At 38.3% G+C, this 26,734-nt stretch overlaps 1 protein-coding gene across 1 annotated transcript in view; it reads left to right on the top strand.

Moving 5' to 3' along the window:
* The window catches only part of fbxl17 (F-box and leucine-rich repeat protein 17), a 207,662-nt gene that overhangs the window by 40,523 nt on the left and 140,405 nt on the right, over window positions 1-26,734 (top strand). Inside the window, exon 7 of the mRNA XM_068311194.1 lies at window positions 24,905-25,012. Within this exon, the coding sequence (XP_068167295.1) occupies window positions 24,905-25,012 (108 nt within the window). The remainder of the gene's footprint in view (window positions 1-24,904; window positions 25,013-26,734) is intronic.

Raw genomic sequence — 26,734 nt, 5'->3', positions numbered from 1 at the left:
TCTAAGTCCACTGTCCATAACACACCAGAATACAAAAAAATGCCATAATGTCTTTATTACGTCTATTTCTGACTCTGCTTGGAGGGATATTATTTTTCTAGCCCTCTCCATAAATAGCTTCCATATTGCTTCACTGTCAACTATCTTGTTTATGCATTATTGCATTTCTTGTTATTTCTTGCAGGTGTACACATTTTTGCCGTTATGGCTTCAATGGATTGAAGTATCTTTTTAATTCCGTTGATTGCTACTGCTGTTTGAAATTAACAGCCATTTACACTTGTTAACTGATATAAGCAAAAAGGCCTGATTTTTGCCTGAGAAAAGGAAAATGTAATTTTTTTTTTATGGTGCATTTATCTTACCTTCATTTATATCGAGTAATGGAAAGCAGAGTTTCCTAACTAGTCCATGTCTGTTTCATTAACTTCTTTGTCTCTCTTGACTGGCTTTGCCCTCACTGCCAACCATGTGTTGTGATGTTAGTAACAATTTTTTAAAGATTTTGATTACCTTTTTTGCCCCTGAGAATTATTTTCTACACCCACTTTGTTGAAACCTCCATCAATTTGATGACAATCCGGCATTAATGTAGTAAAACTCTGCCTTTATTGGAGGATCATTTGCAGTCACAGTTCTCTGCTCAATCTGATGTCTACTAGTAGCATCTGCATCCCCAGTAACCACTTAATTAAACATTTCATTGACAATAAAATTGCTTGTTGTTACAAAATGAAAATGAAACGGCTGCTTTCTTTCATGGTGTTCTTTCATGAAGGAGTAAAATATCTTAAAATTATATATTAGATCCGAGGTTGGCAAACAGAGTACAATATTGGATTGAAGCTATCTAAACACACTGGCTCTAAAGATTATAGGCTTTTAAAGAGCCCTTTTATCCAGTGTTGGATAGTCCCAGTAATATACTGTATTATCCTTCTTCTACTAAACCTAATCTATGATTCTACAAGTGTTGTGGATAAACTTACAGTACATACAATTTTTTTGTTTTACACACAGAGAGCTACTTTTACAGGGCGGTCTGAGCCTGACATCTGTACAGTGAGAACATTTTTTGGAGCTTAGTTCAGAATAATTTCATCAAAGCAAGGGGGCTGGAAAACATTCACATAAAACACATATTCATCTCACAACTGGAATTTTTCTGCCAAATTCACTCTATTTATATGCTCTCTTCCACATTTCCTTGCTGGTGACTTTCATATTCTGATGGTACTCGTCCTTGGTTTATTGGTCCATTGTTTCTTCTCTTCTTTTATTCGCTGAAAAAATTGAGTGTGTTATTATATTGCTCTTCATTTGTTCAATTTGTGAGCTGTGTTGAAAAATGCTGTAGATTACAAATCATTTAATCTAGGAGAATCCTATTTTCTGCATTGTTTTACTGATCCAAATCTATGCTGCTATGCTGTTTGCTGTGATATCACAAGATAAAACTGGTAGTAGGTGAAGATAAATAATAGATTAACAACAGAATCAAGACAGGAAGAATAACAACGGTCTTTACAGAGATTTACTGTGCATGTGGTGAGTCAGTGATTCATATCATGTGAGGGAGTGAAGTTTTAGGTGGCACACTTCTGAAACAGGTCAAGTTTTGAAGACTTGCGGCCTTGGAATCGTCCATCCGAGTCCACACATCGCTTACAGTATATGTGTCCCACATTTAAGAAATGCTTGTATGCAGTACACCTTACCCACATGATGTGCACCCGTAAGGCTCAATTATACTTTGTTGGGTCTCAGTGGCATCAGTGTTATTTTAGGTGTCCATATAGCAACTGTGGGGTTTGTGTATTTATAGTTAAACTTCATTGCCTACATGACCTCCCTAGCCCTTTTTGATAACATTTGCAATTCTGGGATTTGTGTCCTCTCCGTGGTTTCCTCTGCAGAGTTTCTATTTGGGACTGTGAGGCTGTAGTTTCTTCACTGAGCTTCATCGAAGCTTCACTTTTTCAAAGTAGACCTGCCACATGTTGATTCGCTCCCTACTGAGGTTTATGTTAGCTTTAAAGAAGTGAACTGTCAGAAAAACAAAGTCAAAGTATTTGTAAATTAGTTTTAAGAAAAGTGACCCTGATTTGATTAAATATATGCATGCGCGCACACACACACAAACGCACGTACACACACACACACACACACACACACACACACACACACACACACACACACACACACACACACACACACACACACACACACACACACACACACACACACACACACACACACACACACACACACACACACACACACACAGTATCCAATTTGTTTCTGCTGTATGTCATTATCATCCTGCTTCTGGCAAGCTGAAATGACAGTAGTTTTCCTAACTACAGTGGTACCTCTACTTACGAAATTTATTGGTTCCGGAATAAATTACGTAAGTAGAAAATTTCGTAGGTAGAGACGCGTTTTCCATGCAAATGCCCTAATCCATTCCAAGCCCCCAAAAATTCCGACATAAATGTTTTATAAAGCATAAAAATGTATCAAAACATGTAACAAATACATGTTACAATTATATTATTACACAATAAATGAGAGTTGTGCATAATGTAAAAAACTAAGAATAAAGTAAAGAACAATAATGATGGTCATTTACCTTTTTACTTCTGTCCTCATTGTTTTTTGCCCTCTTTGGTTCATGTGCTCCTATCTCACGATGACGAACAACAGAGTGAATTCCAGTCCTCCTTTTGAACTTCTCCAACCACCCACGTGACGCCTTAAACTCCTTAAGCTTCCTTTTGTTTTAGTAACGTGGCAATTGTAGATGCATTACGACCACATTCTTTGGCGAGATCAACCAAACGCATCACTTTCTCATGCTTTTCTATGATCTCTTGCTTTGTATGGACAAAAAAACTCTTTCTTCCTCTTTTCTTTTCCTCTTTCCTCCATCACTTTCTTGGGGTACATAGTGAATACTCTAAAAGTTGATATATTTACATTAAACTATCAGAACATGTCATGGGTCGAGAGCCGAATGACGAGGACCCTGCATAAACACCGATCTGGCTCCACACAGAGGTCCCTCTTAGCCAATGGGATGCCAGGAAGATACTAGATAATAGCCAATGGCAGAGCAGCTATGAGAATGTTGCGTTCAGGAACTTGTGGGAGCTGCGAGTATCAGCCCATACTGTGTTATTATTGGAGTATCAGCCTGTACTGTGTTTTTACATTACGTAAGTCGAAATTTCTTTCTTAACTAGAGGTAATATTTTCCTGCTGAGAAGTTTCGTAAGTGGAAAATTTCGTAAGTGTAGACATTCGTAAGTAGAGGTACCACTGTACTTCTATTTGTTGAATGGATTGGGCATAAAGATTGTTACACTATAATTATATAATAATTTTTGTGCCATGATTAAGTTCAGACCCCTTACAAGTTGCTCATTTGGGGCGCACCACGAAGGAGCTGCCCGTCACTCTACCTCCTCTGCATGCGTACAGGCCCCCTGTGTGTTTGTGTGTTCAGGGCCTGTATACACACTGTATATATGTATGATTTGAACTAACTTGAGTGTGCTACTAATTTCCCTGCGGGGATTATAATCAGTATATAAAATTAAAAAAACAAACTAACAAAAAAACCCCTTCTGTTTGTGTTCACATCTCAATTTTTCTTGAAAACAAAGAGCACACGAGACCCAACTTTGCATTTATTAAAAGATTATATATTCAGTTTCTGATGATTGTGGGATCAAGGTTGCAAGCAAAAAACCAAAAGAATATCTGCCACTGTCTCTTTTTATTTTTCACATTCCTGTTTGAATTTTTGCTTGGCAGAAGGTGGCATGTTGATGCTGTAGTTTTTGTTTTATACATATTTCCCATTAGAAATACAGTATCATCCTTTTTTGGTATTTTATTTTCCTGTCATAATTTAAAAATTAGAAATTTAAAATTTAGTGTTGTCTAAAAATGAATTCATTTCAGACAGGAATCATTTTCTGTCTTGTACAACTCTTCTTCGTAATACTAGTACTCATTCTCCTGCTCCAGTATAAGTTGTGAATTATTGTGAATTAATTAAAGTGGTCTTTTTGCCACTTGCATGCCTGAGAAGTACACACTCAACTGCATTTACATCTTTATGCTAAAATTGACTGAATACTAGACGTCTGCTGCACAGCAGCCCACCTTCCACAACTCACACATATACAACAAGAAAGGCTTTTCCAAGCTGCCTCAAGCTCTGTTTGCCCATTCCCCTCAAAATGGGTGGAAAATGGATGAGCTGGCGCCAAATAGGCTGTTTGCCAAATCACCGAAAACCCACGAATGGGGGCCATTAAAATTTTCATGCTCTTGGCTGAGTGAGGCCACGGTGTATGGAGGTCATTTTTAAAAGCCTGTGAAAAGACCCCCCTTTCAGCCATCTCAGACCGTCACTGTGTGGATGTTTGTTCGTGTGTGTGTAAGTAACTGAGTTCAGGCTTTATTAGGATTCAGTGGTGTTTGGGAAGCTGGAAGAGTAGTACTAATAGGACAGAATGATGCAGAAATGGACAGAAAGCCCCTTTGGGTTCTTGAAACTCATTTTCTACATCCTTTACTTTTACCCTTTCATTCTGTTTCCATCACTCAGTCATTTTTCACTCCTGTCATCTTCTTCCTGTTCTGCAGTATTGCCCTGTCTTATCAGCCTTGGCTGTCACATGGCCCCATTATTGCTTCACTAATTTTTTACATCCCTTTAGTCTGGCAATTTGTCCATTTCCCAAAAGCACTGACTCAGCAGGGAAAGCTTTTATCCATTAATTGGTAATTTCTGCATGTTTTGCTCATTTGTTTTCATTCTGTATTTCCCATTTCACTTTGTATTTTCTTTAGCCTATCAATTTTTTATCTCTCACTATAAAAGTATTTTGGTCAGCTTCTTTCAATTTTAAAATGACCAGGAAGTAATCCAAGGTCCCATTTATCCATGTGTCAGTTCATAAAGGATGTGTTGTATACAAGAAATGTGTCTTAGTCTTGTTATTTACCTGGATTAATGCACTAACATGATGGACAAAATGTGCTTTCAGATATTGAGCGACATGGGATGAAGAACAATTTCAACCGTGGTCCATTTCCCAGAGTGCTTTAGCTCCCTAATGAAATTCCTATGTATTTTATTTTTGGGTAACCTGTAGCTGCAGGGACCACAGTGATGTCCTCTTTCTAGTATGTTTTCTGCAAGGTGACATGTGCCCCTCAGCAGGGCAACAAGGGCCTTTATTTTTATCTGTATTAGATTGAAATCATCTTGTGTACTTTGAGTCTAAAAAGTGCTACAAAAGTTACCGCTCTCATCATCCACAGCAAGTCATCCCAGCAAATACATACACCAGTATCCTATTTTCTTGCACAGTCCAGTATGGAAAAAATGTTAGTTGTGCCAGCTCTATTGGCAACAACTGCTGCTAAATGCACTCAGTCCGTGACATCACCGTGGCTTAATTTTGACCCACTTTTCTGTGCAGAAATGTAGAGAAGCATGTGAAGTACTTCAGGCAGACATATTGACCAGCATTGTGTTCACACAAGACCCATTCTAATCATGTTACACACCCTCCCAATCAAGTGCATCAAGTTCCAATCTCTTCCTATACTGCTGTCCTGGTGCCACAATGTCTTCACACCAACCACAACCCCAGCATTCACCTACAGGCTCTGGTTTGGGGTTCATCAACTTTTCTCCTTACTCTCCAACGCCTCTATGTAAACATATCTGTGAGAATTGATTAAAGTTGGAGAACTGATGCCAAACCAAGGATTTTATAAGTTCTGCTCTCGTTTCAACCTCATGAACCGTTTGAATGAACTGTTTTGAGCTGCTACATCGGAGGGTGTGTTACCATAAAGAGTTCTTTTCATGTGCCGTCACAGGATCTCAGGTTTGAAGTCCAGAGTTATTTTTTTTTCTGTTCAGCTATTCAGAGGTAGACTCTTATACTTGAAATGATGTGAAAATGAACTTTTATTTTTTAGCTATTTTGAACCTGTTTAAGCCTTAAAGTGATATAGTAATAATAATGATGATGATGATAATATAATAATAATAATTATAATAATCGTCATCATCATCTCTTGTAACAAGAATAATTAAAATTCCAAAAAAACATTGAGTTGATGTTTTAAATATAAATTATGGAATCGGGGTATTTGTTAATAACTGAAAACAGCACAAATTTATTGTATTATGGTTTTGTACTTCATCGATGGTTATTCTGACTTCGATAATAAGACCTACAGGATTTGAGATATTCCACAACAATTGATTTTTTAACAATGGAGTAAGAATCAGCTGAGAAGAATTTGTCTTTTACTAGGTACTAGTTAATATACAATAGATAAATTGAACAATATATTGGTCATTGATTGGAGTGGGCTGGATCAGCAGGTATAGGGAAATGAACTGTAACAGGAATAGGAAAAAAATGTGCGTTTATCAATCTTTTAACATACTATAGCTGTTGTCATGGACCACACTGTGTTTTGGATGGTGTCTGCTTTTTTTGGGTTGCTGCATAAAAACCATGGTGTCTTTGCTGAAGACATTTGTTTTATGTCTGTGTTAATACATGTACAAACTCACAGGGATTGTTCAACAAAATGAAGCGCATTCATGAAACTGCATGTTCACTATGACCTGATTGATCTTTTAAATGTGGAAAATGGTCTTGATCATAGTGCTACCTCTACCATTTTCAGTCCAGGGGTTGACCTATACCACTAGTCTGGTGGCCTTTTTCTCCTACTTTGTCTTTGAATAAGTCTTTCTCTCTCTTTCCTCTCTTCACCCTCTCTCTGTGTCATTACGAACCGTTTCTTGCAGTTTTGTCAGTGTCACTTTTCTTTTTTGCTCTCATCTGTCTCTCTTGTTTTTGCTCTCTCTCTTGTTTCTCTCACTGTTCTCAATAACAATATAGCGCACTCCAATTTGCTCTACCAGCAATAAAGACAGATGAAAACATGAGTGAGGAATTGGCTTGTTGGTGTGTCGTCTGCCTCGCAAGTTACAACCCTCCCTTGGCGCTGTTGCGTTCGCCTTGTATCACAGATTGCTACTTGGCAATCTGATCAGCAGAGATGTGATTGTTCAAGCAACTTGAGCAGAAGTAACACAAAAAGGCTTTAGTCTTTATATAAGCCTTTCTTTGTCATTTGAACTTTTTGGAAAAATGATATTGAACATCCACTATCAGAGAACAGCATGTCATCAGTTTTTGTTTTGTTTTTTGGTGGAAAGAGATACACGGAGTTACTGTGTGGATTGTGTTCTCATGTGCATTTTTGCATGTGCATGTTTTATAAGTTATGCTTTGCTCTTATCGATGTCTGTAATTAGCAGTGAAAACCCCAAGCGATATGGCCTGAGCTGCCTTTTCAAGGTTATTCATTGGGTCTGCTATAGTGAAGGAGCTTTCTGCCTTAATAATTGTTGGTTTGGCAGTCTAAATGGATTTGTTTTTAGCCCGATACTCTTCAAATGTATTGCAAGTGTCCATACTTTTATAGTTTTATTCTCACTTTACATAAAATACCAGAAAATCAGGTTTTTGAATGGATTTCTGATATTCGAGCAGATGTGGCAACCTTGGGTCTGACTTTGACCTGTGACCTTCTTCCTCATTCCTTCTCCTAAATTATCTCAAGCAAAGGTTTGTGTTTCATTCGCCAAATATTCATCTCATTGAAAAAAATGAATAATTAATTGTTACACTTCAGAATCAGACATCAGACACTCACCATGAAATAATCATTTTCCATTTGCTTGTGACACATTGATAATTCATGTTTTTTTCACGCTTCACTCTTCACCCTCTCCTCTCAATTTCCCTTCTTCACCTTTTTTCCACTCCCCGATCAGCTCAACACCTGGTGAGTCAATGAGGCTGTGTCACTGTCTGTCCTCTTACCATGCTGATTAGAAGGTTAGGAGCCCCAGAAGGGACCCTAATAAGCGGGAAATAGAGTGTCAAATTAAGGTTGTAGGAGACATATAGCATCTGTTTAGTAAGCACAGCTTGAGGATGGTGGTTTGATGTAAATTTATAGAAAAAACTATAAGAATGAAGCAGGTGGTTTACAGTACTGAAGTTGCCTTCAGGTGGATACACAGTTTGCGTTTGAATGTCTTTTCCCAACTCAACAAGCTTCTTCATGTTTCAGTATATTGTTTAATGAACAATTCAACCAACCAGGATTATAGGTTTGTAGTAAACAATTGATCTAGTAATAATTTTGTATGTTTTTACAAATTTTAGACTATCATTGAGCGTGGCTGCTGTCAGGATTTCCCCATGCCTGCATGCGGCCTGTAGATGCTACTTGTCTATGATGGATTTAATGGACAGGTGTGGAATAGTGAATCACTGGACACTGGAGGAGGTTGACCCTGACTGTCAGATTTTATTTTTTACCTTGGTGGATGCCTGCCTTTCCGACGCACCCAGAATCTCCTGGTTCTTCAACTCACACAGGGATTGTATTTTCAGTCTATACATACTTCTATAAAACGCACTGAGCAAATGCAAAAGACAAGGTTAAATCTTCTGCATCTACTTTATATTTAAAGTATCTATCTATCTATCTATCTATCTATCTATCTATCTATCTATCTATCTATCTATCTATCTATCTATCTATCTATCTATCTATCTATCTATCTATCTATCTATCTATCTATCTATCTATCTATCTATCTATCTATCTATCTATCTATCTATTTGTGTGTGTTGACATTTGTACTGAGAATGTTTTTGTGTGTTTCTGCTGGTGTAGCCCGTTTGAGGATGTTCACAGCAATACAGCCAGGAGAGTGGTGGGGTATCAAAGTGTTAACCCCACTGCATTAATCATCACCTGCTTATAATCCGAGCCCGCTGAGCCACAAACACTGCCGCTTGGTTTGTATGCGTGTTTGGTTGTGTGTCTTTATGCACATGTTGATACCACAATCAGCAGGGAATGCTTGTTAATAATACATTTGCAGTTTTCTGTCTGTGGTCTCTTGTTATTCTCCTCTTTCTGGCATGGAATCCTTCATTCTCCATTCTAATTTGGTATCTCTCTTGGTCTTTCTCTTCTCTCATCTTTCTTCTTCCCTCTCTGCTCCCTTGCTTTGTTCCGCTTTACCTAAAACTTGTTTTTACTATTGATCAATGACATTAGCTGAGGTTTTCTCAGTCCCGGTGGTGCTGCTGATGTTCTTTTATTTATTTTAAACTGTTTCCATTTACTGGCTGAGAATGATTCAGTTGGTCATTCATCACAAATGTGTATGTTTCTCTCACATATTGAAAAAGAAAATTTGACTAAAAAATTCTGCAACACTCGCAATTTTCTGTTTACGTAGCACCTATATCTGTTTGATACTGTAGCCATTTGATTACACTGCTAATGCACCAGGGATTTGTGATGGCTCCCTCCATGATAACTTATAAGATTGCTCAAGATAAGCACAGAGAAGCACATCTCAAGTCAACCCCTGCTGAGTTGACTCTGCAGCAGGCCATCCCATCACATCAGATTTTTATGTAAACCCCTAATGCTGACTGTAAATGTGCCACTCTTTTATCCTCCCTCGGCTTACTTTTATTACCTGTACTTCCTAACAGGGAAAATAGACTCATTCAGTTCATACTGTGTGTTTGCCTTGCAACTCTCAGACTGACACAGGTTGTAGGTGCTGATGGCAAGCTTTGGAGTTATATTGGTGTTGTTATTTATTTTCTTTTGATACTTGTGGATATGATGTTAGCCCAAAGTGTTTGCGACTTTCAACATAATTTACTTAAATATAATAAAATAATGAAAAATAACAGTAATTGTCAGTATCAATTATTTTTTTGAAAAACCTCAAATGGAAATTAATGGAAAAATAGGAAAATATGACTAGTCTTATATTTTATTATTTAAATTAGGTTAGTTTGGACACCATTGTTGAAACATATTTCTAGCTATACTTACTGACATGGTGGACTTTAAGGCTGAGGAACAAAATTTTCTAATGTTGTCCACACATAATTAATTATAACTAAAGCAATCTTTTAAAAATATCAGATATACTCGAAAATATCAGCGTGACATCTGTGTAGGTCATCAGCAATCATCAGATTTTGATTTTAAGTCTAGTGAGTGAAATTAAAACAATGAAAATGTTGGTCTAAAATGTTGGTCTGATATTTTCTTGTAATATAGTTTTTTTGCTTTCTACACAAATTTGATATATAGCATTTATTTAGTGATCTTTTAATCAAATAAATAAATTTAATTAAAAAATACAATTTAATTAATAAAATAGACACAGCTTAAGGAGATATTTCAGTTCAGTTAACTTTCTCTGGGCATTTGCTTCATATTCAGAATATATACATTAGAATAATCTTCTTCTTTTTTTCCTTTCGGCTTTTCCCTTCAGGGGTTATGGTTTAACTTAAAATGTCTTCCTTCAAGTATATCATAATGCCTATAGTGTGATATGTGGAAATTACAACATGTGCATTTGTGCAGTTCTAGTGTCAACACTGCTGTATTGTATTTCTGTTTCTTCCAAAAATTCTCCTTTTGTTAATTACCTCATTACTTCAGTGCCCATAAGCTGTTTGAAATCCACTGAGTGTGGTAAAACACAGGCCTGTCCCTATTGTAGACATCATGACTTTTATTATTTTTATACTCTACAACAAATCACCGGGGAGCCATGCTAGTATTTCCGTGCTCTGCTCCAAACAAATATGAGTATTTGATTTCAGATGTGCTTTTGCTTACAGACTCTACTTACATGTCAGTACAGTCAGTACATTTGGTGTTTCACTGGTGTATTTTAGCATGTTTCTGCAGTTCCTGATACATATGCATGAGATATACTCGTCTATGTGTTCTGTTCTGTCATACGTCAACTCATATCTCATAAACTGAGACTTAGCTATTTTGATGCAATGAAACATCGGTGCAACCTTTACAGGTTTGCAACAAATACGTGACTTTCTCTGCCAATAAGGCCCCATTTTCATCTAATACCTTCCTCATTGGCAAGTCCGTACCATCCCTCCAGTGTTTTCACACTCACTGTTCCTCTCGTTGCTTTTGTTCCGCTGTATTCTTTTCTAAATTAATTTAATTCTCCCGCACCCTCCTTTTTTCACCATGAATTTCATTCCATCCGTCTCACCTGTTGTACCCCATGGTACCCAGGGGAACAATGGTTCTCTAACAACCTTTGCAGAAAGTCCATGGATGGGGTGATTGAGCAATGTAAGTCAACACAAAAGGTCAGTTTTCCATTTTTCCACAGCACACACACAGGTTTGCTGATACCCCAGGCCTTGTTAAAGACTCATTTATTATTCAAGCCATGCTGTGTGTGACCTAGCTCCTGTAGAATTAGCACTGGCATTGGTAATATGGTAGTGAATGTAGGTTTAACACTGACTGCTTAGCTGTTTGTGTTTATGTCCTTCACACAGAGATTGTGTTACAGTGCCACAACAGTTTGTTCTCTTCAGCCCCTTTGTTATCCACACAAGACAGGGGGAAACAACCGTGCCCCAGTGTGTCATTTCAAATATCATGAGTAGCTTGAGAACGTTCCATGTACAAAAAAGAAAGTGTCCTTTTGTGTCTAATTCTTCATGTGTCAAGACTTCTGAAACCATGTCGTGTTGCCATCGTTAACGGTCTTCCCTCAGCGTTTTTGGGCACATGGAGCAGGCTGATGTATTGGCATTGCAGGTTAGAGGCACTGGGAAGGACACCGGAGATTTCCTAGACCAGGAACTTGACGTGGTGTGTCTCTGCCCACCACGTCAGTCCATGTGATCTTTCTCTCCACAACTTGCTCCCATCTAGTCCAGACACCTTGCTGTTTCATCACTCCTCATCCACACTGCTCTGGTGAACCACTCTTTCTCAACAGCTGCTCTTACTACGTTCTGGACCAGTTGCCTCTGCTCTTTGCCCCGAGTCTTGTCGAAACGGGGGAGTCCACGATTGCATACTTTATCCCTCCTGTGGCTACTGTTTTTACCAGGACCCCATGGCATAGTCATGCCTTTACTTGCTCTGTTGCAGCCTCTACTCTCCGCTACCTGTTGGTCTTGACAGAATAGCTGAACTATATGAAATCAATTCTGATATGTTATATAGTTGCTCCAGGCACATTTAACATATGAGCTCCAAACCAGAATGAGAATTGATCGCAGCAGAATTGTGGGTTATCTTTACATTCAGTTACTGTTCAGGGCACTTGGTTAGAGGCTAACTTACAATACTCATAAAATATATGGAAAAAGCTTTTCTGCTTTCCCATTGCATTCTATTTCAATCATACTACTGTCTGTTTGACAGTAGATAACTATCCGTGTCAGTATTCATACCAGCAGCACGAATAATGTCCTGTGAACGGTCACGGCACACACCGTAAAAATGTAACGATCTTCTAATTTCTCTGCCTTGGGCACTGTCACCTACCTGGAAGTCATCTGCATAACAGCACTCCCAAGATATTCTCTTGTACTTTTCTCATGGTATTTGGGATGTCAGCTGTCCACACAACACTCCTCTAGCACTCATCATAAAGCCCATGGAAGCAAAGACTACATGCCCAAAGGCTGTGAGGGCAGGGGGGGCTGCTGCCTTCAGGCTAGCTCTGGGTTCCTCCGGCCTGCTGTTACCGACAAGGTGAAGTGTGAGGCTTTACTGCTTAAAGACAAATCAGTTTGCAGTGCCTGCCCACTGAACAACACAACAGCATCAGATGTAATGATTTAGTTTGCATTCAAAACGCTTATTATGACAAGGGAATATGTTCCCTTTTGGCTTTTCTCTTCCCGTACTCTTTCTGCTCTATCAGTCTGTGCCTTAGCTTTCACTATTCATGTTATTAGTGTTGAGGCTTTCCTTCATGTTGAGAACTCCTCAAACCAAGTTCCACCTGTGTTTAACATCAACATGACTGATGGTTACAGAAGCTGGGACAACAGGTCAGGTTTTTGCAGCTGGGAGGCACGTGTCATATAGAATGAATGTAGCAGAATTGCAAGATACAAGTTTGCAGGAGTTTCATGCTAATGATATTGCTGAGTATTGAGCAAGATCTGGTTGTGACCTAAAATATGGTCACTTCTCTGTAAATACTGAAAGACTGTTCCCTCGAATTGATAAAATACCATGTTGAGACAACAGAAATGTAGGTAATCTCCTTTAACCTAATTATTAAATATTATGTTATTGTTTTATTGTTATTATGTTATTGTTATTATTAAATTATGTGTTTTGCAAATATCTGCTTTATAAAAACTTTTCATTGGTATTAGCCAATGAAAATAAAAAGAAAAGAAAAGAGATCACTACAAACAGCTGTAGTAAGAAAAAAAACATGGTTGGGTGATCATAATTATAACCAGTAGTTTTTGTCTTTCCTAAGCTGCCTTCTTGAAATAAAGCTTATTATTTTCTTTTTTAAAATTGGCACTTCAATGCCTACTATCTTTGAAAAGATATCTTTGAAAGTTTTCGCACATTCACCACCTGAAGCTTTATCATGTTTGCTGAATAGCTTATTTAGCAAGGATTACCATCAAAGATTCACTGACTAAATCAATATCCTCTCAGAGAAATCCAAACATTCTGAAACCACAGTTTTACAAAGAAATAAATAAATAAAGAGACAATCATTTTTAAAAAAAATTACTTTATTTTTTTGCTAGTTCGCTTGCCAGTTCACACTCCATATGCTGAGTTCTAGTGTCAATAAGAAGAAGAGGCAGTAGGTCCCTCCATACCCTGCTGAACAGAACAATCCAATATGGCCTATAGCTGTAATGCCAGGCATTGATAGGTACATGAGCAAGTCGCTTGCCATTCTGATCCAGGTCCATGACCAAATTGGTCTCTTTAGGTCCCATTTTTCATCATTAGTATGAGACATGAAGCTGATCTATAAGTAAAACCCACAGCCTAAAAGTCTATTTCAGGTCCACCCTGATAGATTGTCCTGGCCATTTACCAAGGGAACAGTGAAGGGTTAAGAGGTTTAGTTTCCCGGTGGTTTCCAGGTCTTTGTGAAAAGGACAGACCACCAGTGAGCCTCTGAGCCCTGAAGATCATTCACACTGGCTGCCAACACTTTAATAAAGGTGAACTTGCATTGTTTAAACATATTACAGTATGTCCTGTGCTTACATTTCCCTATCATTAAATACATTCACAGGCACACAATTCTGATTATGATCACATTTCAAGAGTTTCCTTTTTATGTTTTACTTGCATATGTTAGCTTGACTAATGTGATAAAACCTGCAACATCACATGGATGTACTTCATTAGGTTTCAAAGCTGTCTCTGCTGTGTTTGCACATGTTGAACAGTTGATCGTCGTGTAGGAATTATCATGAAAGAGAGATCATTGTGATTGACATTGCTCAAATAATGGTGAAAGCGGCTGTGGCTAGGTCAAGAAAATCTCTTATTTTGAATTTTTGGTCTCATTTTTCATTTTGACCATTGTTTGATAAAACTAAATTCAGTAGATTGGAAAAAACCTTAAATTATCTGGATTTGATGGATATAGTTAACAGACTGATTGTCTGCACTGTTGCAGAAACCAGGGTATTAGTAGAATCAACAGTAAAAACAATCTGGTTTTTTATAAGTAAAGAAATATAAGCATTTTGAGTGCAGAGAAAAGGTCATTATAAATCCAGTCCAATTATTATTATCTTCCTGAAAGAATAAGGCTACAAATTAAGGTAAATTTGGTAATAGTAGTTAAAATAAGGATGAAAGGAACTACAGAAGACATATTGTACACGGAAATTGAAGAATTTGAAAACTGAATAAAGTTAGAAATAGCATACATAGAGTAAAATCCATCAACCAACACTAAAAACATTTTAAAAGAAGCAGTGTTTCAAGGTTTTTGTTGTTACATGGCTATACATCAACCCCCAGCTTTATTTATCCTGGATTTTTCTACCTGACCTTTTTTTTCCTACCTAACCCTAACAAAATGTATTTACAAACCTAGCATAAGTCAGCAATTTGCAATTGCAATTTCTACTGTAAGAAAACACTTAAGTCAACATCTTCATCTTAAGCTTTCATCAGTTAAGCATAGATGAGTGTGTTGACGTGTCATCTTGTACAGGAAGCACAGTGCTGTAGAAAGAACATGGTAAGGTGGCATTAATAAAGACAATCTCCTCAGTGAATATGTGACTTGGAAAATAACACACTGAGATTTGAATCCTCGAGAGGTATTCAAGGACTTAGACAATGTTGTGCAGTTGTCAGTCATCAGGAGTAAAATCTGACATTTGGCTTTCTCCACACTGATTTTGGTTTGACATTCAGTACAACAAACTACTAATGCGTTGCTTGGGAACAGAACTCACTGTGATATAAACCTCACGAGAACAGTTTTACAGTACAATGTAATAGCTGCATTTACAAGAGAAAAGTATGTCTTTTGGCCTCTTCAGCAGTAGCTTTTGATTTCCATCTTACATACGACAAAGCATTATTGATCCATCGGGAAACAGGCCGGGAACAAATCTCTTTCTTCATCTCATGGAAACTGCTGTGCAGGGGTCTCGAGAAGCAGTCACCCCCTGGTTCTGCACACACGTGTGATTACACACACACACACACACACACACACACACACACACACACACACACACACACACACACACACACACACACACACACACACACACACACACACACACACACACAGTTATATCGCGAAGAAAAAGACAGCATGTGAACGTCTTCAGGAAATGCTGAGTAAATGACAGGTAATTACGTCCCGCTTCAAAGCGGTTATGTATTGTAATTGTGTAATTGTCAGTGTTCTTGTGTTTGTCCGTCCGTTCGTCCGTCTGTCCGTTCATCCGTCCGTTCATCCGTCCGTTCATCCGTCCGTTCGTTAGTCCACCAAATATCTTCGGAAGCGTTGCAGATAGAAGGATGAAACAAAAAGCACATTACTCGGGTGGCAAAGGGGATGAAAATGAGATCATGACCTTGAAAAAACCAGGTCAAGATCATATTTCAACTTTTGTACACTCAGAAACCGGATAAGATTGAAAGAGCTAGGACAGTGTGAGTAAGACCGTAGAACTATGAAAGAACTTTGAACTATGAAAGTAGGTCAAAGCATCAGCTTTGATCATTGACCTATGCAAGTAGGTAAGGGTAAAACTTTAGATTCAGGGGTGTTGCAGGATGTTGCAGTCTCTGACTGCCTTAGTTCTAGTTTTTCAGCGGAGAGTGGAGGGTACAGATGAGGCGATCAATCACTTTGGTGATTGAGCATGCAGATTTCAGTCCTTCCTAGAATCAAGATTTGGTACAGAATGAGACACAATTTCTTGACAAATGGGTTTGCTGGAGAGAAAAATACATGTTTAGAGGTGGCACATTAATTGATTTCCATTAAGAAGGAATAAAATACTACCTTCTGTTCAAACTAGGAGGTCTTACTTTCCAAAAAAAAAAAAAGCAGTTACTTTGAGGTTTGTGAAAAGGGTAGCAAAAGTTTTTCATGGATCTCGTTTTTTCCTGAGATGGCCACAGCTGGAGAAGAGTGGCTCTATTGATCCTTGAAGCTTCATTTTTCAAACACAGTCATCTATTTAAGCCAGCTTCGATTTTTGAGGAATATAGTGTGCTTTTCAGATAATTTGTACCATTTTTTGCGACTGTGTACAGTAGAGCAGTTTGAATAACAATCAGAGATACACACACACGCACACCCCCCCCTACACACACCCAAACGCATGTTCTGTGCTCATTTGATTTTACAAAAGCCTTCTGACAGAGTTTTGTTCATTTTTTACATTTATTCCCGCACAAACTAAAAAGCAGGAAAATTTAGCATTGAGACAATAATAAAGATAGTAGCAAATAAATGTTTTTGCTGTTTCCACTGAAATGGCAGACAGAAAAATGAAGAGCCAGACACAGTATAAGATTTTACCAAAACAAGATGGTGACAGCCCACAGTCCAGCATCATGGGTGGTCAAGTGGGCAATGTAAACTGTTGACCTCCGGCGTCACCCAGTAGCAGGTCAGACCGACACTCCTCGCACTCATGCAGACTTATAGACCTTTCTTTTTTGACTTGAACACACACACACCCACACAAATGCAAAATGTGTACATGAAGAAGAATGTGTTTCTGGATTTACTTCTGTGTTTACTGTTTAGCCTTTCCATATTGTGAGGCCATGGGTGAGCCTTGGAGAGCTGTGCATCCAGCCTGACCACAGACTGTGTTCTAAAGCTGAGCATTCAGACTGCCCACTGAGGGCTTCTTTCATATCCACCATGTCAGTCTTTTGAATTATACTGTGAAAAGTCACCAGTGTAGCAAAATTATATTACACTTCTAACGCACCGAGTCATTTTCAGTGTCACGCTCCATCAGATAAAAATGAAATCTGTTGAATGGCATTCCATTCACTTTGAAGTCTTGATGGAGTCAGAAGAACCTTTAAAACATTTCAGAAGATTTTCCCAGACTAGCGAGGAAGCAGCTTATGCAGTCGCTGGATGGGCATGAAGATGGATTGTTAATAGAATGTGTTGCAGTGTATTCAGTAATCATTATTAATCTGTGTGTCGGTGGATTCTTTGTCAGCTCGGCCTTGTGTTCATAAAGCTCGGTTAATTAGTCTGATTGATTAGATGTTGGTGATTCAGGGTTCTCATCATGGCTCCTCATCCCGTCAGGCCTCTAATGTGATCCGATTGTTCTCATATTTACGTACTCCCCTTCACACACGCACGCACGCACGCACGCACCCCCCCCCCCCCCCACACACACACACACACACACACACACACACAGCTTGTTTGTCCTGTCATACCACTTCTCCATCTTTTTCACTGCGTGTCTGTCATTTCTGTGTTCAGTCAGAATTTACAGACATTAAAGAAGCGGCCATGCAATACATTGAACTTACATTATATTAACATGAATAGATTGCTGGTCTCTCATCCCCCGATTCCGTTTTCTCTGTCCTCTTCCTCTACTTCTGCTTTCTCTCTGCTATGAATTCTGTGTTCCCTTCTCACCATGTCTCATAAATGTGGACGTCTCGAGACCAGGAAGCTCACAACTATCGGGGCTGCACGTGACCTGTGTTGACGCAACCTGTCTGTATGGTAAAGTTAATGTATGTCAGAGCATGCATGTCCTTTATCATATATGGGCAGATCTGAATGTGAATCTGTCTTACTGAAGCTTTCGACGGTCATCTCTGAGAGGTTTTCTGATCATTCCAGCTGCATAACTATGAGCAAAACCGCCCTGCACTTAGAGCACAGTATCTGCTCATCAGCACCGAGACAGCACAGTAAAGAGACTCTCCCTTGCTGTCGTAAAACTTTATGACTTTCTGTGATGCCTTTGTCTCAAGGCATTGGATATTACAGAGGATGATAAGTTTTCATTTAGATTTTTGCCAGATCACCAGTCCTTCGCATCAATACAGCCCATCTGAGCTCGTTAAAAAGAGAGTTAGTGGGTTGTTGTGTGTTTGTGAGTTTATGAGTGTGGACCCAAGTTTGTGCATGTGTGTATATCTGTGTGTGTATTCCAGGGCTGTTTTGAACCCTCTGCAATATCAGTATTTGTGGAATAAAGGATTGCCTTTGAAAGAGCAGACATTCGAGAGAATAATTTTCAACATTATCGTCAGGTGTTGTGACGGTGTATAAAAACACAGTACAGCAATTTACAGTTTTTTTCAGTCGCTAGCAAGCGCTTATCCATTCTTCAAATACTTTTTCTAAACTCTTAACACAAACTCACACCTAGAAAGCACTATTGACCAAATGGTCAATTTTCTTCTCATAAACACATTTTGTTAAATAAACACTAACTCTTCATTTCAAAATAGAATCATCTTTTTCTGTACACACATTTTACCAAAACACTGGATATTTGACTCAAAATGAAATTACTGTGTCAAACAATAATGCTTGTTTTCACTTCATAAGGTACATGCAGTCAATCAAAGTACACCAGGTTTCAAAATACTGGATATCGTTGACATTATAAAAATTGCATAGACTTTTATGTTTCAGTTTTACTGTTATTTGCATGCAAAATGTACACAAAATTTATTGGTTAGGAACTGTATGTCCACATGTAATGTTCAGATTCAAAAGCATTCCAGTAAAGAGCAAATCGTTTTTTTTTCCTTTACAGTTTATTACAGGAGGTACAGTAAAAATACTGTTCACAATATGATAGAAAAGAAAAAGCTTACATTGAACAAAATAGGCATGAAACACACAAGAGCATTCTGAACAAAAAACAACAACAGCAAAAAAGACACAAAATTACTGTCTCTAATCGCTACGATCTCTGATATCTTCCAAGGCAATGCACCTGGGATAGAGCCGCTCGGTATGCCGGATCCACCCATGGTAATGATCAGCTGTGTGTCAATGGGGGGGCAGTGACTCAGTGGTAGAGCGGGTCGTCCAATGTTCCAAGATTGGCGGTTCGATTCCTACTCCTATCCCAAAAAAACCCGGAGTATGAGCTGATAGTGGGAGGTGTCAGCTCACTTCCAGAGCACTGCCGAGGCGCCCTTGAGCAAGGTGCCGTCACCCTTACAAGTTGCTCATTTGGGCACACCATAAAGGGGCTGCCCACCACTCTACATCCCTCTGCATGCGTACAGGACCCATGTGTGTGTTCAGGGCCTGTGCACACTAATATATGCACGTATAAATTACTAACACTAGAGTGGGCCACTAATTTCCCTTTCAGGATTAATTGAGTATATAAAATAAAATTTAAAAATAAATAAATAAATGAATATTCAATTGTTTGTTTATCATCTGGGATATATTGTTTTGGAACTGATATCATTTCAGAAGCAGAGGTTTTTATACTGTATCTAAGGTTTGCAATATTGTGGTTGCTATTGTGGGATGTTGTGTGTTAATAATCGTAAATTATAAAAAAAACAATCCATAATTTTGTTGGGAGGTATAGATTGTCTGTTGAGAAAATGGAAGCATTGTGGAAATATGTACACTGACTGCATATTGAGTGAAAACAACATGAAATGTGTGAATGGTATGGCCACAAAAGTCTGATGCTGTGCTAATTGTGTTTAGAGTTTTGAAAATGTGACTACTGTTTGGACAAATGCTTGTTAGTGACTGAAAAAAACCTAATATTTGTATTGTTTTTATCAATTCTAGTGAAACAACAATGAAGTAATTTTTGCGCTTATTATTTATTCTTATCTATGATTTGTTTTAATCTGTTTAGTATTATAACAGACTATTAAGCTATTATCAAATTCGACGGACATTAATCTATAGAGTTTTACCATACTCTCACATCATCTACAGAATCGTAGTCGGTCTTGAATGCTACACTCATCCTAAGCATAATGTAGATACTCCGCTGCTTAATCAGCCTTTATTAATGATCGGTCTAAACTTATTGGCCCGACAGGCGATTCCTTCTGAATGCTTAATTATGGCGCGATTAGTTATCAAGTCTCTGTTGCAGTTAGTTCCACTAGTCTTACAAATAGCTGCAAATTACTCTCCCCTCTGGTATCAGTAATGGTTACGCTCATGGGCTGTGTCTGTTGAACTGAAAAAGAAAATGAAAAAAACGAACAAACCAAGGAGTAAGGACCTTAAGTGTAAGGCTGTGTTCAGATGAACGGTTGTTCAGTTCTCTGAATGTGACTCCAGTGTTAGTTCAATGTCTTTTCATTGGGAAAGCTCTGGCCAAAACCACCTACAGGTTAAATTGCATCCTCTTGTTGTAAATGTCTGTGCAGCTTGTAATTGCCTACTGAATTTTTTTTTTTTAATTAATTGATTTATTATCCGGACTAAACCAAAATTACCTGAAGCAACAAGCACCTAAACTTTGAAAGACCTGCTTTATTGCAAGATAGGCAACCTCTATAAATATGCTTTGTTCAATCTGTTCCACAACGCAAAACCGTTTTAATAGAATGCTTCAGCAACCAAATAAGTGGTACATTGCTAAATCTATGAAATGTTGAATAAAACCTTCTAGGTGTGACCTAGACTCATACTTCCCTTTGTCACAAGACCTTCATTTACATGACTTCAGGTAATGCAAATTGCTTTCAACCTGTTCTGCTAGCTGGTAAAAAGTAAGTCTAAACTAAATATCTGAAAGGTTTTCACCCTTTGTCCATTCTTTTGTTTGGTCACTCACTTTGGAGCAGCCCCAAACCAAAGCAGCTCCAATTGGAAAAGAAAGAAAAAAGAATTTAACTTTTTTTTTCTGTATGAAAGTGCATTTTATAGATGGGTGAGGGATGAATGAGTTTCTTTGTGGGTGTGTTCATGTGATTGTGTATCATAATCAGTTTGAAACAGACAAATGATAGTTGGCCTGCCCTCCACACACTCCTTGCCATCCTTCTCAATGATGAAAGTGGCTTCACCTGTAGGCGTGTATGTGTGTCTGTGTGAGAGTGAAGCGCTTACAGAGGAGGAAATAAAAGCAAGACACAACACAATTAATGGTGTGAGTGATGGAGAGTTCTTCCTGCGTTGTGTTTGTTGTTGATAATCGTTTAGTTTTATATCAGGGATGGATGTAAAACTTTAGTGGGAGGAAGAAAACAATAGAATGAAAGCAACCCTTGTCATTCTGCTCCATTCTTTTTCTTTACGCTTTTCTTTCGCCTGTGTGTCTGAGGGAGTTGAACAAGTTCTATCATAGACCGTATTGACAAGTTGAAATGCTCTGTTTGTATGGGAAATGGCTTCTGGGTACCACCGCACTATTTTCTGAGAAAAGACCACCAGTCAAAAACCACAAAGTCACATACAGCATTACCTCTTTTTGCTACCACAGCACTTCTAACAATTATCACACACGCACACAATTGCTGTCTTTATTACTGCAGCAATTCTGCTATCCCATCCCCTTTCCTTTCCTTTAAACCAGTAAACTGGATCCCGTGTAAAAGTCTGAGTGGCCTTTCCTGATGAGCAGTGTCTTCTCCAAAGCTCTTCCAGGACTCTTATCTTGTTTTTAAACCCAGGACCACGAAAAATTGAGGAGGAAGCAAAGAGAAATTCAGGACATCGTTCTGTGCTTTTGTAGTTTGGAGACAAATATTAGTGAGGAAGGCTAATGGTCTAATCGGGCATGTGTGCATACATACACACACACACACACACACACACACACACACACACACACACACACACACACACACACACACACACACACACACACACACACACACACACACACACACAGACACACACACACACACACACACACACACACACACACACACACACACACACACACACAGACACGCATATATACATGGTTAATGTGATTTTTTCCACACCCTCCTGGTCTGTTCTGCTCTGGCGAGATTTCTTTTATTTTTCCTCAGTCTCCCCTTTCGCCTGCTGTGAGTTACTGTAACCCTTTCTTCCTTTTTGTGTCTTCAGCTCTCAAGCGCAAGTGCATACACTCATGCACAATCGTGCACTGCTGCACCCACACACTCTGTCAGCATAAACGCCGGCATGACAGACAATCTGGGGGTGGATTTGGCTGTTATTCATGTGTTTCTCTTGCACACGTTTCTGATTTGAAGAACATGGCGGTATGTAGTGTTTTGATTCTGCTGATAGTCAACCTGAAAGTGTTTTCTTTGATGGTTTTTTGGCAGACGCCATATTAGGGAAGCTTTGGCCAGCTCACTTCACCTGCCAGCTGCTCAACTCATCCGGGGCCCTCCTGGAGCCCACACCCTACCTCACTTTCATACTCAAATAGACAACTCTGCTCTGTTCACCTTTGACGACCCCCCCCCCCCACACACACACACATACACACCTCCACTTGGCCCCTGCAGATCAGTTGCTGTATGCATCAATGTCCAAGAGCAGCAACACTTAATCACCTTCAGTTAATCTTTACTGACTGCAGAAAGTGTTGATCAGTATGTAGAATTTTAACGTGCTTCCAGGCATTGATATCCCGCAACAATTGCTCTATATAAAGTTAGTGAGTGTAATGAGCTACTGCAGCTTGTACGCACAGCCGTATCTATGTGGAAAAACGGTTTGATGTTGACAAACTGAATTCCATTTTTTAAAAGACAAACATGCAGACGCTGTGCAGTAAAAGCATACCGTGCACATATGTGCAATTCCTTCATAGCTTACCTTCACCTCAGCTTTGTCCCGTTTGAGTTAACTGCACACCTCAGCACTCGGGAAATATTTATTTATAATTACAGTGACTAATCCTTGATACTTTTTCGTATAGATCTCATTTTAAACATGAAAATAACTGTACACAATTAATGGAACTGCAGAACTACAACTCAATCTATGTGGAATGTCCACCATCACTGCTTTTAACAGTGTTGAGTCCACAGCCACACGACCAGCTCTGAGGCTACATTTGTGCACAGTTGTGGTACAAATTCCAATGTAAATATGCTACTGTATCATCCTTACCTTCAAAATGCTAGCATGTTAATGTTAAGTAGATATCTTCAGGTCATATGAGAGAGATGAGAGATGAGATTATATGACTTCAGACTAATATCTTAAATATTTTTAATTTCCTAGTTTTGGATAAACAAAGTATATCTTATCTTATTTAATTTTTTCCCCTTGATTAATTGATGGAATAATTATTTATTTAAGAGGAAATCACTCAGATTTCTATTGTACAGGGTCTGAGAATTGCCTATAATAAAATTGCATCAAATTAATTGTACTGTAACTTTGATAGATACACGACACGATTGCTACCACATACTGTATATTGGACAATTTGGCATTGACTGACACTGTTGGTGTTTTCTAATTGTGGACTCATGTTGCCTTCTCAGCTCTAGTTTCTGGCATGTAACTTCAACTTTTCTTTTGATTATTAAAATTCACGATATCTTTCATTTAGTTTCAAAACATGTCAGATTCAGATTTAATCCTAAATGCATTCTAACAGGCTTGAAAAAAGTATAAAGTGATAGGGAAGAGTTTGTGTTTGTATGCACCCATCACTAGTTGATGTGCTTTTTGCATATATTCATATTTACTTTCTGCCTGACTCGGTTTTTGGAAGTGGAAAAATGGAATACAGAAGGTTTTGACAGGGATGTCCAGAGAGTGATTTTTGTTCTTTAATAAACTTTGATTTTTGTTTTCCTTTTGGATTCTCATTTAATCGCAGTACTGACTCAGCTCTTTTCTTTCGCTCTTCTCATTTTATTTTAATGTTGTCATTGACGAGTTTTAAGAGGCAGTCAGGATGTACGAAGTACAGGACAAACAGCCTCCAATGTATTGTTGCAGTGTTGAGTGTTTTTCTGCTATCAATACCCGTATTGATGACTACAGTGAAGCTGGTGGAAATGCTCTGCTTCCCTATTGATCTTTGATCCATTATGAGCTGTTAGTAGATGGCTGAGTGAATGATGGGGAGAGGTCCATCCATCATTACATCCTCACCGCTTGACTTAGATGCTCTTATAGCTGTTTAGCTTGTGTAATATCTGCATCCTGCTCCACTTTTTCTGCAATCTTTCCCACCTATCATAAGTCTCTCATCACATCACACCCAACCCCACCACACACAAGGGGGACATATTTAGAATTTCATCCGAAAAAACCCGTCTCATGGAAATTATGTTCCAGATGATCCTGAAATTTATAGCTACTGTATACTTAAAGTAATCAAACAAATTGTCAAAATGAAAAGAAAATTAGGGTCACTTCAGAATTCATGACTATTTGTTATTTTTAAATGCAAATATTGACATTTTTTTTGGCCAGAACAATAATTTAACCACTCTTTTCTCTGTTCTCAAGGTCACTGATCGTTCGGTACGGGCAGTTGCAGAACACTGTCCTGAGCTGCAATTTGTTGGCTTCATGGGATGCCCGGTGACCTCTCAGGGAGTCATCCATCTCACTGCAGTGAGTATCACACAAAATCTTTGACTTACATCTTTCTTCTTTGTTTTAGACCTCTTAGACTTGGCTATATATTTTTTTCTAATAAAGACACTGTTCTTCCTGCAACACAAAGGTTAAATCTAATCAGCAATTTCTTTCTTTTCCCCCCCCAAGTAATTACTGGTATCAGTAAATATCAACTGAAATTTTAGCATGCCTAAATTGCTTTGTTTAATCCAGTTGCTGTCGGCCAACTGTCTCTCTTGCCGGAGGCCATGCATTGTCTCTTGGCGGAAAAATTAAGTTTGGTGGGGTAAACTTGGCACCTCACTGTGTGTTTTATCTATGACTTAGTTTTGAAGTTTTTTTCCCAGCTAACTTTTAAATCTCATGAAAGCGTAATGAGATGGATCCTAATAATGATCTGCTGTTTTTGACTGTACCCTGCTGTTTGGATATTACCATGTTAATGAACAGTGCACGGTGGTTTAAGATGTGCAACGCCATATAAATATGGACGCATGTAGTTTGCACTCATTGAATTCACCAGAAGTTACTGTACCTTGTTTTACTTGAAATTTATTTCCTTTTCTTAACAAAGGATCCACCTAAAATGTGTAAGATAGTTCTCTGCTGCATGATTGAGTAACATATTTAGTTTTGTGTTACATATATTTAAGTGTGAATGTACCCTTCTGGAATGTGTGTGTCCATTCCTTCTCAAGTGCAATTACAATTGTGTTAATAGGACTGAGACACCCGGTGCCATGTTGCAGTATTAGATTAAACAGCAGATTAATTTGTGCACATGGTTTTGGCCCCCCATCATCTCTGCAACCTTTACTGACCTTGGTCAGTTTGTTGTAGACAGACAGTAATGAAGCCAGCCGGTCAGAACAGCATTAGCATATGAGGTAGATTCACACACACACACACACACACACACACACACACACACACACACACACACACACACACACACACACACACACACACACACACACACACACACACACACACACACACACACACACACACACACACACACACACACACACACACACACACACACACACACACACACACACAGTCCAGCACATCTCATTATTATTTATTACAGTATTAACCAAAATTGAATTTTTCAGAGTTTAGATAAACAAGCTCATAATTCCGGAAAAAAAAAAATCCTTTTAAGCTCCCCGTTTGCCACGGTGTACAAAATGTTTTTTCTCTTTGCGTTGTCTTCTTTACTATACAGATGCTGGAGGACACACATAATGCAGATCTAAAATAACTATACAGACCGACATAAACAATATATATTTTTATACCATTAGACAAGTCCACGAATCAAGAATTGGCTACGGAGGTGTTAATAAATTGAGTGTTTTGTACCAAGGTCACTGCAGTATTTTTTTTCTTTTAAAAAGGGTTTTTCTCTTGATATTATCTTTTTGCTTTCTTCTTTTATCAGCTGCTGTATAAATTAAACATCAATAAAAATTTACTGATAAAACTATCTTTCAGAAAATTTGCATCCCACTCAGGGTGCTTTTTAAATTATTGAAACAAGAAATTCGAAAAGGATGCAGATACTAATACAGACCATTTAGAGACTAAAACAGCAAGAAAAAAAATCTGGATGTTATAAAGAGTAGTAATAGTAATGGAGTAGTAATATAATGACGTATTACACATAGTTAAATAAAAATGAATAAAAAATTACCATCATAAATATATAAA

The sequence above is a fragment of the Antennarius striatus genome, chromosome 3 (assembly GCF_040054535.1).
Source record: "Antennarius striatus isolate MH-2024 chromosome 3, ASM4005453v1, whole genome shotgun sequence".
Classification (NCBI taxonomy): Eukaryota; Metazoa; Chordata; class Actinopteri; order Lophiiformes; family Antennariidae; genus Antennarius; species Antennarius striatus.
This window is presented reverse-complemented; position numbering and strand designations above follow the sequence as displayed.